Source organism: Microtus ochrogaster, chromosome 16, assembly GCF_000317375.1.
Source record: "Microtus ochrogaster isolate Prairie Vole_2 chromosome 16, MicOch1.0, whole genome shotgun sequence".
Taxonomy (NCBI): domain Eukaryota; kingdom Metazoa; phylum Chordata; class Mammalia; order Rodentia; family Cricetidae; genus Microtus; species Microtus ochrogaster.
Genome location: NC_022018.1, coordinates 509,953 through 525,713, shown reverse-complemented (window position 1 = coordinate 525,713; position 15,761 = coordinate 509,953). Strand labels below are relative to the sequence as shown.

Sequence of the window (15,761 nt, the reverse complement as noted above, 5' to 3'; positions counted from 1 at the left end):
GATAACTCAGCAGTTAAGAGCAGAGGATCCAGGTTTAGTTTATAGCACCCACATGGGGAAGCTCACAACTGCCTCTAACTCCAGTTCCAGCCTTCGGATGCCCTCCTTCAGCCCTGGTAGGCACTGTTCACATGTGCACATGCAGAAAAGCAGGCTTGCGCGCACGCGCGCGCACACTCACACACACACAAATAAACTCTCTGATCCTAGATTTAAGGTTTTAACTTTACACCACAAAGTATTGTATTAACTTGTGATATATAGCCTCTGTTGTGTTCTTTCTGACATCCTTAATTATCGAGAGTCTTGAACACGACAGAATGCTGTCCACTGACAATGATTTGTCTGCACAGATAAAATGAAGGCATGTGCTTCTTTTCTTGTAGGGTCTTTGTTCAACTTTGATATCAGGATAATTTTGCCCCTTGGAAATATTTGTTCTTCTTCCAACTTTTTAGACAAGTTTAAGAAAGATTGGTATTCATTCTTCTGGTGTCTTAATGTATCAGTTGATTGCTATAATTTTAATTGGCTGTCATACTTAATAAACTAGCCATCATTCATTTTTCTTGTTAGACAACAGGAAAATCAGAGTTAACGGAACCAAGGAACCTATAGAGTTTAAATCAAAGCAATGGTTTGGTGCAACAGTGAGAGCTCACAAAGGAAAAGTCGTGGTGAGTATGAACGGCTCAGGGAGCTGCCTGCCTTCTGCATCACACGGTTTAATGTTCGATCTACACACTTTCCTGCTTAAAGAATAGAGGTGTATAAAACCAGACGGTCAGTGACTGAAATTAAAGAATCCATTTTTACAAAATGTGGTCAAAGCTATAAGAAATGAAATCTTTTTTCCCTAAAATTCCAGATATTTGCAAACACTTTAAAAATTTCCAGGAAAAATGGAAAATTAAAAGCGACACCCTGAAGGAGTAAACACCTTATTGTTCAAGATCAATTTAAAAGGCTATTTAAAATTGGTCTTATGCAGATTCCCCCGCTAGCCAGAGAAAATAGGTCTAGAAAAATGAATAGAATGAATAAATATTCATCTATTATTGTGGGACAAGTTTTTCTTTAAAAATACCAGCTGACCAATGTTTCTGAATTCATTAATGATTTTAAAAGCAAACAACCCCACTTTTAGGTTGGATCTCTCAGCTCTCAAATGCTAGCTATGACTTTGATTTTATTTTCTTATTGTTATTAAGAGTTATGTGTCTACATTATTGAGAAATGAATGACTTTTTGATATATCTGGAGGGTTTTTTTTTGTAAAAGGACTCAATGCAGTTGTTGAACAGAGGTCATGACAGAAGATATAAATCTATTTGTTTTTCTAGTTCTAATTTTGCCACTTTTTTTGTTTTTTTGTTTGTTTTTTTTTTTGTGGTGGATACCTGCCTAAAAATACATTTAGTAGTCAAAGTATAAAACCCAAGGTGAAGTTCCAGAGCTTCAGAATATCTACTCTAGCTGTTCATTGAGATGTATAGACGTTGGTTCTGGTTAATTTTGTTGTGTAATGTTTATTTTATTTGCAATTTTTTGTGCTAAATTTTATAAAACAAATTAACTAAAAGAAGAAGAAACCAGATCATGCCATGAATGAAGCATACTTTTCTCATTGTTTAAATTAACTTTTGCTAGTAAAATCCCTGATATTTAGCTAGCTAATTTGAAGGTGGTTCATTTCACCCTCATATAGTCCTTGAAATGGCATTGCAAGGCATAATTTAACAAGTATGTTTTTGATTTCATCAGAGTCCTAAAATTAGAACATGTAAGTCATCAAATAAGTATCTGATATAACAAATTACATACCATAAAACCCAACATGTAAGAACTAATTCATAATAACCTGCTATACAACTGTGTTTCAGCTTCTATCTAGAGGACATGGATTTAATTTCATTCAGCACACATTTATTTATTAGGGAGATTTTTACATGCAAAGCTCCATGTTTAGTGTGGCTAGCAGTTAAATAAATTCTGAGCAAGGTCTTAATGTGTGAGCGCATGTTTACATCGTGTGCATTCTTCTCCAAGGTCCTGCTTTGTATTTTACCTGGAAATAATCATGGAATAGTTTATTTATATCCTGCAGGGTTTTTGCCATTTTAGAATTGAACATATATTTATGGAATGACTGGGTAGTTCATCTCCATCAAGAAGGTTATCTGTGGCCACTGGAGTTTATCAGAGCAAGTAGAATCAGAGTAGTGGTCACAATACCTTAGAAATGTGTTGTCTGCCATTAGCATGTGCTCTTTGAATGCTCGCTGCTCCTCACTGCTCTTCGACCTGCAGTTTTTTCATGAATAAAAACCATGACATCGGAACTAGTAAAATGCTATGATAAGGAGGTAGCCCACTTATATGACAGTTATTGTTTAAAAGTCATAAGATCAGCTTCAGGGATAAACCAAGGCAGTCCACAAAACAGAGATTTATAAACCTGCATAAAGCTGTTGATTTGAAAGCCGTTTTAAAAAAAATTAATGACCAGACAATGGAAGGGGTGAGTTATTTTAGGACATAGTGTTAATTCATTCAGTGTTTGAATGTTGTTTGCTGTCACAAAGCCCCCCCCCCTTTTTTTAAGGAATGGATAGGAAATGTGAGGTTTTGACTTTTAAGAAATAATTTTCTTTTTTCTTTCTTTCTTTCTTCTTCTTTTTTTCCTTATTGGTTTTTTGAGACAGGGTTTCTCTGTATAACAGTCCTGGCTGTCCTGGAACTCACTTTATAGACCAGGCTGGCCTTGAACTCACAGAAATCCACCTGCCTCTGCCTCCCAAGTACTGGGATTAATGGCGTGCACCACCATTTTTTTATTTAATTAAAAATTCTGCCATAGAATAGGATCATCCCTTTGTTTATATATAGTTTTTTTATAATTTTTCAATGAGCTAATATTAAAAACTAGCTGAAGGCCAATTAGTTCACTTAACAACTTAATACAATTACCTGTAACTTTAGTTACACTAGTCGGCAACTCAAATCAAGCCATTATCTGAGAAACCTGCATCAATACTGTGTTTCTTGCCTTTGGTGTCCACAGGCCTGTGCCCCTTTGTATCACTGGAGAACTCTGAAACCTAACCCAGCAAAGGACCCTGTTGGCACATGCTATGTAGCGATTCAGAACTTCAGTGCTTATGCTGAGCACTCTCCTTGCCGCAACAGTAAGTCGTTTTTATTCCTTGAAAGTAAAATTTAGCTCCAAAGCCTCCAGGCTTGACAGCTGTGGTAGATGGTCTCTACGATTCAGATGTCTGCTCATCTATTCTATATTTGTTTATGCCTGTCATATTTTATATTGCTGTAATAAGACACCATGACTAACCCAGAGGACAAAAGAGTTTATTGGGACTTAGCGCTTCAGTGATGAGTCTATGACCATCATGGTGGAAAGCACGGCATCCAGCAGGAAGGTATGGTGCTGGAGCAGTAGCTGAGAGACAGAGAGAGCAAGATCCCCAAAGCTGATCCCCAAAGGAGGCAGAGAGAGCAAGAGCTCCCAGAATGCTTTGGTTTGAAACCTCAAAGCCTGCCCCCAGGGACTTAACTCCTGCAATAAAGCCACGCCTCCTAGTCCTCCCGGTTCCACTAACAGAGGACCAAACATTCAAATAGATAAGCCTATGGGAGCCATTCTCATTCAAACAACCACAATTTATTTATTTTTTATTAAATTTATTTATTTTCTGTGTATGTGCAGTATACCCACCACAGAGCATGTATAGAAGTTGGACCATGAAGAGTTGGTTCTCTCCACTATGTGAGTCTTGGATCACCAGCCTTAGCAATAAGCATCCACACATGAGCTATGTTGCTGACTCTTCTGTATTTAAAAAGTCAGTTCTAGATAGTATTTGGGAGAGTAACTGTGACCCTTAGCTGACAATTTCTATGGAAAATCCCCACTTTGTGTTCTACAGGACGCTGACTGGCCAGCTTGCTTGTTAATGAAAGCATGTTAGTATCAGGGTGATCGGGCTGGAGTCATTTTTGGCTGCAACATTGCTGTAGCCTTCATTCTTAATGGTGGTTGCTTTGTTTGGTAATTGTGTACTTGTTATATGCACGGGATACTTTTTGCTTAAAATGTTGAATTCTCTATATTCTCAAAAGACTACATCCGCTTAGAGTCCAAATCTCATTCAGCAGTCCTAGGTTTCTTCCAGGACGGTATCCTTTCTATTTCTCTTGTGTTGGCTTAGAACTAGCAATGGAGACCAGGCTGACCTCAGGTTACTTATTCTCCTGCCTCAGCATCTCAAGTGCTGAAAGCAAGCATACACCACCTCACAATTGCAATGTTTCCTTCAAAGCAAACATTTTCCTTAGGGGCCCTGACACTGAATTATTCTGGGAAGTCCTGACTGATAGTGTGATTACCAATTATCAGCTCAGAATTCTTTCATAAATTCTATTTCTCTAAGTTTTTGACAGATCATTGTGAGATGTGGAGAAACAACAAAGGTATTTTCTATTCTTTTTCTAATTAATGGGAACACACTGTAGAGAAGAAAATATCACTGCAAAGAATATTAGAGTAACTTATTTTAGAATACTACTTTTTTAAAGACTCAGTCTGAAGTTATTAGAGATCGTCCTAAAAAGTACAAGTAAAATTTCCCTCTTTTACATACTTATTAATATATTTTTTGATTCAAGATCGATTTGGGGAAGGCAGTAAGCAAATATTAGGATAAACCAATGAAGACAAAGAATGGATAAGGGGCTTTAAAGGGTTAATAAAGAAGCCACTGGGATTTATCCCTCCAAACCAAACCTGAACTTTCTAAACCCGAGTTTCTTGTGAGGGTTTTGGCAGGAAATGGAGTATGATTTCCTAGGTGTGAGCTGGAAGAATGGCCCGAAATTAAAGACATGGTCTTAAACAGATTTAAAATAAATGTTCTTTGTTGAGAATGAAACTCCATTATTCATTCAACACGTGCTTACTGAACTCATTGCACCAGCTATTCTATATTCAGGGAGTGAATGTGTCAAGGAGTTACAGAAAGCAAACCAACAGCGTCCAAAGAATGGGCATTCTGAGAGGAAAAAGAGGGAAGAAACAAATTCATAACACAATATCAAGTAGTAAAATGTTATATAAGTGAATAATTAGGTCTATAATCAACGGAAAATGTAAAGAAATGACCGGAGTCTGGAGGAACACAGAGAAGAGAAAATCTTCAGAAAGGGTAACAGGAAAGATTTTCCAAGTAGGGGTCATTGAGAGTGGGGGAAAGGAGGAATTATCAACACTGGTAACAGCCAGGAAGTGGCCATAATCCAAACCAGATAAGTGGCCAGCGTTATTGCCCCCTGAAGAGATTCAATGCTAGACTTCTCACCAAGGCTTCCATCTGTGTGCATCCTATTCCTTGGGCTTTCCTGGAGGTTCCCTTGCAACAGCAAACGATGGTACCCATTGGCCCTGATGACCTAGACTCGTCTGGCTATCATGAAGTGTTACCGTGTCTCATTCTGCCCTCCTATTTTATGTCCTTGTGACCTGAGAGCCTGGGCTAAGTCATAGCCCACAGAATCTCAACCTGCTGGGTGCCTGTTTGAGCATGAGTTTAAACTATTTTCTAAGCGTATCATCTATAGTGTCCAAGAGTTTTGAGCTCTGTGGGCACATCACCATGCCTGTTTGTTTATGTCTTATTTTCCCAGGTAGAGATAATGCAGAGCCGATATGAAATGGAGCTTAGGCGGAGTCGTGGGAGAGTTCATTAGGAAACATTTAGCTCTAGGGCACACCAAGGCCTTTAAAACATACCCTCACACTTCCTCATCTCCAGATCACCCAAAGAGCTGGCTTCCTGTCATGGCTGAGAAGCTCACATTACACAAACACAAAGCCTGCTTGTTCATGAGCCTACGGTCAATATCACAGACGGGGAATATCAGCAATATCCTTTTCAAAAGGGAACTGAAGGAAGTGTCTTGCTTTCCTCCTGTAACACAGATCCAGGGGGTACCCTGCGTGGTGCGGGCGGCAGCCTGCTCATTTATCTGAATGGCATGCCGTCTGCTCTTATGGTCATTCATAATTCAGGTGAGGGTGGTTCTCACGGCCCTTCAGTTTCACTTTAGGAGTTAGCCATTGGCAGTGAATGAACATGTCCCTGGGTCCCTGAGTTTATACTGGGGCATACTGTTTAGAGACTCTGAGGTTCCGGGAAGAAAGACTCCTTTGGGTCTCATAAATTACAATTCAATGAGCAAAGGGAAAGAGACTTGCTGAGCAAGGAACCCCTACTCTTCTCTAATTGCCACTCAAAACAAACACTGGGAGTTGATTATTTTCTCTATGACGTTTTCAGTTAGAGATTTAAAAAAAAAATTTGGTGTCCTGTTTTAAAGTAAAAACTGGTCAGGTTTCTTCTCTTCTGAATAATTTATGTTATTAAAAATAAAGGACCAATTTCAAAAGTAGATTTTAAAGAAGGTTTGTGTGTTTATAAATCATTCCTTGAATATAACCAATGCAATCTACATGGGTTCACATAGACTACATCATAAGTCATATATTTCTGGATGGGTAGAAATTTTATATCACGGAACTTCTAGAAAATTGGAACCCCATAAATTGTTATATAGATGGGATTTTAGGGAACCTTATAAAATTCATAACCATCAATCCTAACATACACTTGTAAATGAAAGAATGATTTTGGTGAAAGACATTGACATACAAGTGTAAAGGAAAGAAGGAATTTGGTGAAAGACACTGTATTGGGTAGTAAGGTATTTTAAACAAAAAGGGAGTAAGATTAAGTGTAGTGATTCATTCCTGTAATTCTAACTGGGAGGTAGAGCCAGGAAGAATGGGAGCTCTGGGCCATTCTCTGCTACATGGTAGCCTCCAGGGCAACCTGGGCTGGATGAGACACTGTTTCAACTAACAAACAGAACAGGAGGGGTCTCTGCACAGAGACAATAGGAAAAAAGAGAGCTATGAACTGGCTGGAAGAAAGAAGATGGATAAATTTCTAGGTAGCCAGAAGAACCAGCTGCGTTTGAAAGATACTCTGGGGCGGGGCATGCCCAGCCAATTGGAATTTCCTACAGTGATGCTGGCTCCTTTCTCTCTCTCACTGAAGTAGCACTTAGATGACATCCTCAGTAAGAAACGTGGAATCATTAACATGCTCTCGTCTAACTGAGATAACAAAGAGGCCTCCCCTACTTAATTTTTGTCTATAATTCAAGTATGTTAGAAGGAGGGTTTCGCTTCTGCGAACTTTAGCATTGCAGTGCCCCTGTGAGACCATGAGAATCAGCAACACAGCTTTCAAATTATCCTACCTGTCACAGTATAACAATTTAAAATCATGTTCCTTTTAAAGAGAATGAGATGGCAGTAAGAGCTGGAGATGCAGCTCTGTGGGTGGAGAACTTGGGTAGCAGTTGGGAAACCAGGGCTTGGGTCCTACTGCTACATCAATAGGATGGACTACTTGACGCTTGTGATTCCAGCACTCGGGAGGTAGAGACAGGAGGTTCAGAAGTGCAAGCTCATCTTCAGCGGCATAGAGAGTATGAGGCCAGCCTGTACATGAAGAAGGCAAAGGAAATCTTTAGCAGTTTCTCTGCAGAAGGCAGGCAGTCGGGGGGATCTTCACACGTTGTCACTGGAGAAATGCAGACACATCAGGAGGGGACGAAGGAGACATTACTGCCACATGGACATTTGGGGACGCAATCAGAAGATGGAGGTTTTATTTTGGAAATGAATCTGCATACGCACCCCAATACAAACCCATAGTTTGACATGTTCGTTTCCTGGAGAAGGGCTTCTGTGCCCTGTGCTCAGTAGACCTAATGTCATAACCTCTCACGTTGATCTTACTGCTGCACGTATGTGATAGTCAGGATCAGAAAATAGATGGGAACATACTTACGATTGCCTGAAATGCATTTTAAAAATAAAACACAAAATGGTCTCTTTGATTTGGGGTATATGGGGAAAACAATAAAAATCCGTATTACTTATTAAAATACTTCTCCGAAATGATGATGTTATAGTGGCTATTTGTTTTGGTCATTCCAGGCAATGCTGATCCTGAGGGCCAAGGTTACTGCCAAGCAGGCTTTAGTCTGGACTTCTATAAGGTAACTCTTTTGCTCTCTCAGGGTCTGTGGTTGGATGAATTTTCCTGTCATTGCAGCTGCTGTTTGATTTTCTGTCTGTCATTCCCATACAAACAATAACATCCAGAGAAGCTTTGGGAGCATATCATGTCTGGCAACTTCTCCTTGAGTATTTTTTATTTTTTTCCTACTCACTTTTTATTTCTGTTTAAATCCATGAACATGATAATAGTATGGAAAAGCATCCAATGAAGGGACTCTTCCTTCCCACTCCCAGCATTAATCATTTTGAAAGCAAATCTCAAAAATGCATTTTTTTTTTTTGGTTTTTCGAGACAGGGTTTCTCTGTGGTTTTTGGAGCCTGTCCTGGAACTAGCTCTGTAGACCAGGCTGGTCTCGAACTCACAGAGATCCACCTGCCTCTGCCTCCCGAGTGCTGGGATTAATCAAAAATGCATTTCTAAAAAATTACAAGAATCTATAATTCTGTCACTTTATCACTTAGCTGTAATTGGCTCCTTTAATTTCATATTCATATTAAAATGTATATAGTCATTCAGAAAATAGAGATAGTTTGATGAATATATGAAAGAAAATGATTCTATGCTTTTGAAATTAGTAGAGAGAAATTCCATAAACATTCTCTGTTTCACTATTGGTCATTGCATTTTCTATGATTGTTTGCTTTGACGTTTTTCCCCTGCAAGTTACAGACCGAAGCTAGAGAACAGGGCTGCTCGCACTTGCTAATCTGGAGTTTTTGTTTTTCTTTTGAAAAAGGGTGGGTTTACAGATTTTTTAAAAATATGATTTTACATTTCTTTACTTATTGGAGAGAAGGGTTTTTTAGAGTGTGGAGGAGCTCAGACAACAAACCTGGTGACTATTTCTCTCCTACCACGTGAGTTTTAAGAATCAAATTCAGATTGTCAGGCTGATGACAAACACCTTTGCCTGCAGAGCCATCTTGCTGGAAATATACATACATACATATATATATATATATATATATATATATATATATATATATATATATATATATATATATATATATATATAAAACACCATTGTTGCCTTGAAAATAACTGAAATAAGTTTTTAGGTTTTTATCACTAAAGTTTTCAAAAGACTATGCCCATTCAGCTGCAAACAATGTGCAGGCCTTGTAGCTCCAGCAGTGACAGCCCTTTCCCCCAAATTTATATGTTCTCAAGAGAGCAAGATGAACATGCCTAACTGAGTCAAACTAAAATTATTTAACATAACAAACTAAATAATTGAAAGCGGGGAAGAGAAGAAAACAACCTCCAGGCCTCAGGTATAATGAAAGTGTGGTTTAAAGTCCTCTTTAAGAACGAGCAGTTTAAAGTCCTCTTCAAGAAAGTGTGGTTTTTCGAAAAATAAACTGTTAGAGCACTGCTTGTCAGCAGTGACTCAACGCTCTTTAAAACACTTGGATTCTTGTCCGCAAGTTCCCTGGATGCTTCTGTTTTGCAGAATGGAGACCTCATAGTGGGAGGACCTGGAAGCTTCTATTGGCAAGGTATGTTCCGTATCAGAGAAAAGCACCCGTGTTGTTGCTAACACAGGGGAACAGAAGTAGCACAAACGCTGACCTTTTCTAGTGACAACGGAAACCTCTGCTCACACTTTCTTGACTGAAGCATCATTGCACTTTGCCCTTCATTGTCCAAATGATGTTTCTGAAGTGTCATTCAGCCTGATACCTATTGCTCTGCCAAGAATTTATTGAGGTTATGCTGGGCTTTGCGTTAAGTGCTGGAGACGTCGTACTGAGAACACAGACAGCAGGCTTGTGGGAGCCGTGCTAGCACTCACTGACTTATGATCTTGAGTCAGGGTCAGAGATAGATGTAAACCAAAAATTATTTTTATGGATATACATATTTTTCTCTAATCTTGATTAATTTCACGTTGGTTAATTAATTGGTTAATTAATTTTGTCATTTAAAGTAGAAAAATATCTCACATGAATTAATAATCATGTAAGAATACAGAAAAACTTGTCTGAGATGCAGAATTTAAAATCTTATAGATGCTTGAGATGTTTACAGACCTAGCTTACAAAAACAAGGAATTGTCGGGCTGTGGGAGGAAGAAAGGGGAATGCAGAGCTGAAAGTCAGAGAAAACTGGCAAGTTTGACATTCTTCCTGAATTCGTGTGTAAATCTCATTGTCTTGATATCAAAGCATTCATTCATCCCTATTACTCAGAAATATTTACAACCTGGTTTGACGGGATTTTATTCTTTTCTTGGGAAAAGACGGGAATTCCCAAAGAATAATGTAGCTTTAGATTGGATGTTAAGTACCATGCTTTAAAAAGCATTTTTCCATCTTGCCTCAAAGGGCATGAGATAACATTTTTGCCTTAGATGTCCACACTAAATATTCTGATGCATAGACTTTTCCATATAATGATGGATTTTAGATATTCATGTGTCCCAGTACAATCATATCTCAAGACTCCTGAAAGTGGCTTTGGGAGCCAATGCTCTTATCAATGTTGGTGGTCATGAATATCTTTTTTGTGTGTAAAATTTTAGATCTCATTGAACACAGCTGCTTTCTATTATCATAATTTTATGTTTCCTTTATATAGTTTTGCAACAAGTGTAAATGCCTTGAAGATTTATTAGATCCTTCCTTTAACTTAGCTGAGATCTTTACAATGTGTCAAGTAAGAGAGTTCCACATAGATTCTTTGCAAGGAAACAAAACTCTTTATTACAATGCAAAGGAGACTTCAGTTCTAGAACCGCTAGCAAAACTATGTGACTTTGCAGAATGGCATCAAGTTCTTTGAGCATAAGACATTTATGTATGATTGGTTGATGATAAATTTCCTTCTGGCTTTAACATTAGTGTTTTGTTTTGCTGTTTGCTTTTGAGACAAGGTCTCATGTAGCCCTGCCAGGGCCCAAACCCATTGCATAGCCCAGGATGGTCTTGAACTTTTGATGCTTCTGCTTCTACTACTGAAGTGCTGGGATTAGAGGCATGCATCTCCCTGCTCAGTTTTACGCTGAGATGGGAATTGAACCCAATGCGTGCTAAGTAGGCAGTAGATGAAATGAACTCCACCCTCAACTCTAGAATGCAAATTTAAATATAAATTTCACTTGCAAGTGTCCTTATTCTTTTATGCTTTTATCATTTGAAGGTAGAGAGGGGATAGACTTTAAAAGTCGGGGAAGAATGGATAAAACACTGCCGTTTATCTCTGGCCTCCACTAGATTGGAAAGTTCTACCCACTCGGTTATAACTAACCTCTGCCTGACAGTTCGTGGGGCAGACATTCAGGAGTGTATGGTATGGTTCCAGGATTGCTGAGTAAGAGCCTGCCCCTCCCTTACATCCATTCAGTTGACGTATTACTTTGTTCACACACAGGTCAGGTGATCACTGCCAGCATAGCGGATATCATAGCAAATTACTCATTTAAGGATATTCTAAGAAAGCTGGCAGGAGAAAAGCAAACAGATGTGGCTCCAGCTTCCTACGATGACAGCTACCTTGGTAAGAACCATTGCTCCAGGTATTGGTACTTTCTCACAAGCCAAGCAAATTAAATATACGTGAAAGGTTTGGTCCTGATTTATCCGATGTTAGCGGACGTCTTTTGAAAGTTTTATTTCTTATTATTTTGAGTAGACCCTTACATCTTCTTTTTCACCACACTTTTTTTTCCCCAGATAACATATATACCATACATGACATGGGCTGCCATTTTGTAGGTGCTTTAACATTCTCATAAAAGATCACTGGAAGAAGACATTTGTATTAGCAGGGCTTCTGCTCGTGCTATGGGCAATGTGATAGCAGGCCTGTCCAGTTTCTACAAAACCAAAAGAATCTTTCTTTTCTTTTTTAAAATTGATTTTTATTGAGCTTCAAGATTGTTCTCAAATTGTATCATGTGTAAGCCATATAATAGCCTTCTACCATTACTGATACTCGCCTTTGCTATCCAACCAATTTTGATTGCTTTATGCACTGAAAAGTTAAATTATGGCTTTGTTTTGTCAATGTAAATAGAACCTTGCTTTTGAGCTCAATGACAACTGTGAGCCACAATCATGAAAGGAATTAAGAAGTAGTTCATGATGATGATCATCAGCAAGACCTGAACACAAAGGATATCTCATAGGAATTATGCTTGATAGTGATGAACTTACAGCTCTTAAAATGCAACAGCTGCCACTCCCCCTTAAAGGGGTTATGAACAATTCTTTGAAGGCTGATCTAAGAGTCTGACTTCCTTTTTTTGGTTGTGTTTTTATTTAAGATCTGTGTGGCAGACCTTCTTTATAACTGGGAATTAGTCTGAAAGTGTTAGTATTTCTGTAGTTATTTTTTCCCGCTTAACGAATCCTTATTTGTTTAGATATTTGTAGAGGTTTTGAAATAAAATAGCACCATGATAGCACTTTCATTGTTTTCAAATTACAACTCAGTTCTTTCCAAATGCAATTTGTTTGTTTCTTTTATTCAATCTAGGCTATTCAGTTGCTGCTGGAGAATTCACTGGGGACTCTCAGCAAGGTAAGAGACGTTGTTAAACTTGTCATTTTAAAAGTGTGGAGTAACGGTAAATGGCATAAGTCTTATTGTAAATGTTATTGATTTTCTTTGCTACACAAGAATTTACATAGATGGAATACATACATACATACATACATACATACATACATACATACATACATACGTGTGTGTATATAAACAAATTGTCTTTAATCTCAGAGATTATACTATACTGGGTCTGACAGACAGAACACCTGCCAAAAACTGATTAGCACTAGTGATTAGCATTACGCATAGAGAGTAAGGACTGTGGAAATGAGGTGCCTACCCGTGTAGACGAGGGGAGATTTCTACAAGCTAAGTTGTATAAAAGATTGAAGTAGTTAGGAAATCCGTCAGCCTAGCCAGACTTTTATACTTTGATAGTTAACGGGATTGGAGTAGAGAAAGGGAGGTAGGATCAGCTCACACTGGGTCTTACGGATCATAAAGCTCTAAAATTATAGGAAGAGAAATCACAGAAGATTTAAGCAGAGGAGGAAATACCATCTAAAACAAAACAAAAACAAAAGGAAGGAAATCACACTGGTTATTTCATGTAAATTTTCTTGGCAAGAATGGTTTGATGATATAATATATTTATGTTCATGTCTGTCTTCTCGAATCTAAGGCCTATGTCTTACTGTTATTTGTCTTGATTCTAAAGACTAGACAATATTCTTTTCATAAAAGACTCAGAAAATAGCCTGAGAGTAAGAATTTGAGTTAGTTTTAAATTCTGACCTCATTAACAGTATTTTTTTTTTTTTGGATAGTACAACCTCTCTGATTCTTGTTTGCTTTTAAATCTGAATAATATTAATGGTATGGGGCCTGAATGACCATGTTGAATATTGTATTAAAATGCATGCTACATTCAAGGCGAAACAGGAGCTTTTACTGAACTAGTGATATGTATTGAACGAATCAACTGTCAATCAATATTTGCCAGTTTCCATCTTGTTTGTTACCAACAATAACTGCTTTTCCCTACTACATGAGTTTGACTAAAGCACAGATGTTCAAGCACAAATAAAATATGGCTATCTTTATGAATCATAACAGATCTTTTCATTGTTTCATATTCACATGGACACAAATCAAGATTCACTATAAATGTTTTTGCAGTTTGGTAAAAGTTCAAAATAATCAGATTTCTAAAAAGGAACGCTTCTCTTTAAATAAAAGCTAATTCTTAATGAGCCTCCTTTTCCATTACCTTTCTTTTCGAGCTATGTTCATGTCTGGTTTCTTGAATGTAAAACCCATGTCTTATTGTTATTTGTCTCCATTGAAAGACTAGACAATACTTTGTTCATGAAAGACTCATAAAATAAGTAGCTTGATAGAAAGAATTTGAGTCAATTTCAGATTATGACTTGAAAAAGCAGTATATTAATCTGTGTGTGGTGGAGCACGCCTTCAATCCCAGAACTTGGAAGGCAGAGGCAGGTGGCTCTGTATTTGCTCAATGCCATCCTCATGTGCACATCCATAGTAGCCAGGGTTATACAGAGAGATCCTGCCTCAAAAATAAACAAATAAACACAGTATATTGTGGTAACAAAAGGCACAGTATATTGTGGTAACAAAAGGCACAGACTTTGGCTCCAGACCTTTAGCTCTCTACCCTTCATTGCTACTAGTTCTTAGACCTGAGGCAAATTATCTACTGTCCCAGCTTCCACTTCCTTATTTCTCAAATATAGGTAATAATAATAGTACTGTTTATTTCATAGAATGCTTGCAAAGATTAAATCATGTACTTCTATATATTAATAAAGCAGTACAGTGATTAGCTATAGGAAAGATTCTGTAGATTGGAGGTCATCAGGGACAGATCTGAATAACTAGTGATTTTTTAAAAGAAGTCTAATCTTTAAAGTTGGGCAGTGGTGGCGCACACCTTTAATCCCAGCACTCGGGAGACAGAAGCAGGTGGACCTCTGTGAGTTTGAGGTCAGCCTGGTCTACAAGAGCTAGTTCCAGGACAGGCTCCAAAACCACAGAGAAACCCTGTCTCAAAAACAAAACAAAAACAAAAGTTTTACTACTGGTTTCATGGTTTAACAAAGGGGAGTGCAAAGTGTGTGAATGATTTTCTTCAATTCCATGGCACTGGGCTCCTATAACTGTCCAAAATAACACTCAGTTCCCGCCCAAGGAAACAGCAGGGTGTGTAACCACTCTAGTGACTATGAGTAGCTTCCATTGGATTTTAGGAATATCTAGAGAATGCACTCAGACTTTGAGCTGAGGATTTGTAAACCAGAGGTACTGTTGAAGACATCTCACACATTCATCAGGGCACTGGATCCATGGCTGTCTGTGCTCGTTAGCAAGTGGGGGAGCTCAATGAAAGGGAACTTGAGGTACTAGAAGATGGTTCAGTGAGCAAAGGGCCTGATGCACAGAGTGAAGACCTGAGTTCGAATCCCTGGCTCCCATGTAAAAAACAAGGTACAGCTGCAAACACCTGTGATGCCAGCACTGGGGCAGAGATGGGACTCCTTGAGGCTCAGTGACCAAAGTCTTAGTAAAAGGGTAAGCTCTAGGTTCCATGAGAAACACTGTCACCTAAAACTAAAATGGAAAACGATAGAGGACTATATTGGATTTCAACCTTTCACCTCCTTACATGTACTTGTGGATATGCACACACCCACCACACACACACATACAAACACACACATGCAAAATAAATAGCAAGACAAAGAAGAATGAGGAGAAAAAAATTAATTCTATCAACTTTAAATGTGAATTCTTAACTTGGAATTCTTGGTCAGCAGGATTGTTCAAGGTTAATCAGCAATTGGTCCACATATGGGCCTCAGCATGATTGACCTTCTAAGGATGTATCTTTGTGGCAGTATAAAAGAGGTCCCCAAAGTGGAAGTTAGCAAAGCCTCTGTGACGTTTAGATCACACACTGACCTGCAAACAGGGGAGGAAATCCTAAAAGGCAGAGGAGTATGCCGTCTAGTTCGCAAATTGCAGCAGCTCGAACTGTGACTTTTGCTTGTTTGTTTTCTCTCATCTGTAAAGAAATATCA

General features: G+C 38.4%; 1 protein-coding gene across 1 annotated transcript in view; it reads left to right on the top strand.

Moving 5' to 3' along the window:
* Itga8 (integrin subunit alpha 8) overlaps positions 1-15,761 on the top strand; it is a 175,320-nt gene that overhangs the window by 30,496 nt on the left and 129,063 nt on the right. Inside the window, exons 3-8 of the mRNA XM_005354625.3 lie at positions 577-677; positions 3,065-3,188; positions 8,081-8,142; positions 9,620-9,665; positions 11,539-11,664; positions 12,646-12,690. Of these exons, the coding sequence (XP_005354682.1) occupies positions 577-677; positions 3,065-3,188; positions 8,081-8,142; positions 9,620-9,665; positions 11,539-11,664; positions 12,646-12,690 (504 nt within the window). The remainder of the gene's footprint in view (positions 1-576; positions 678-3,064; positions 3,189-8,080; positions 8,143-9,619; positions 9,666-11,538; positions 11,665-12,645; positions 12,691-15,761) is intronic.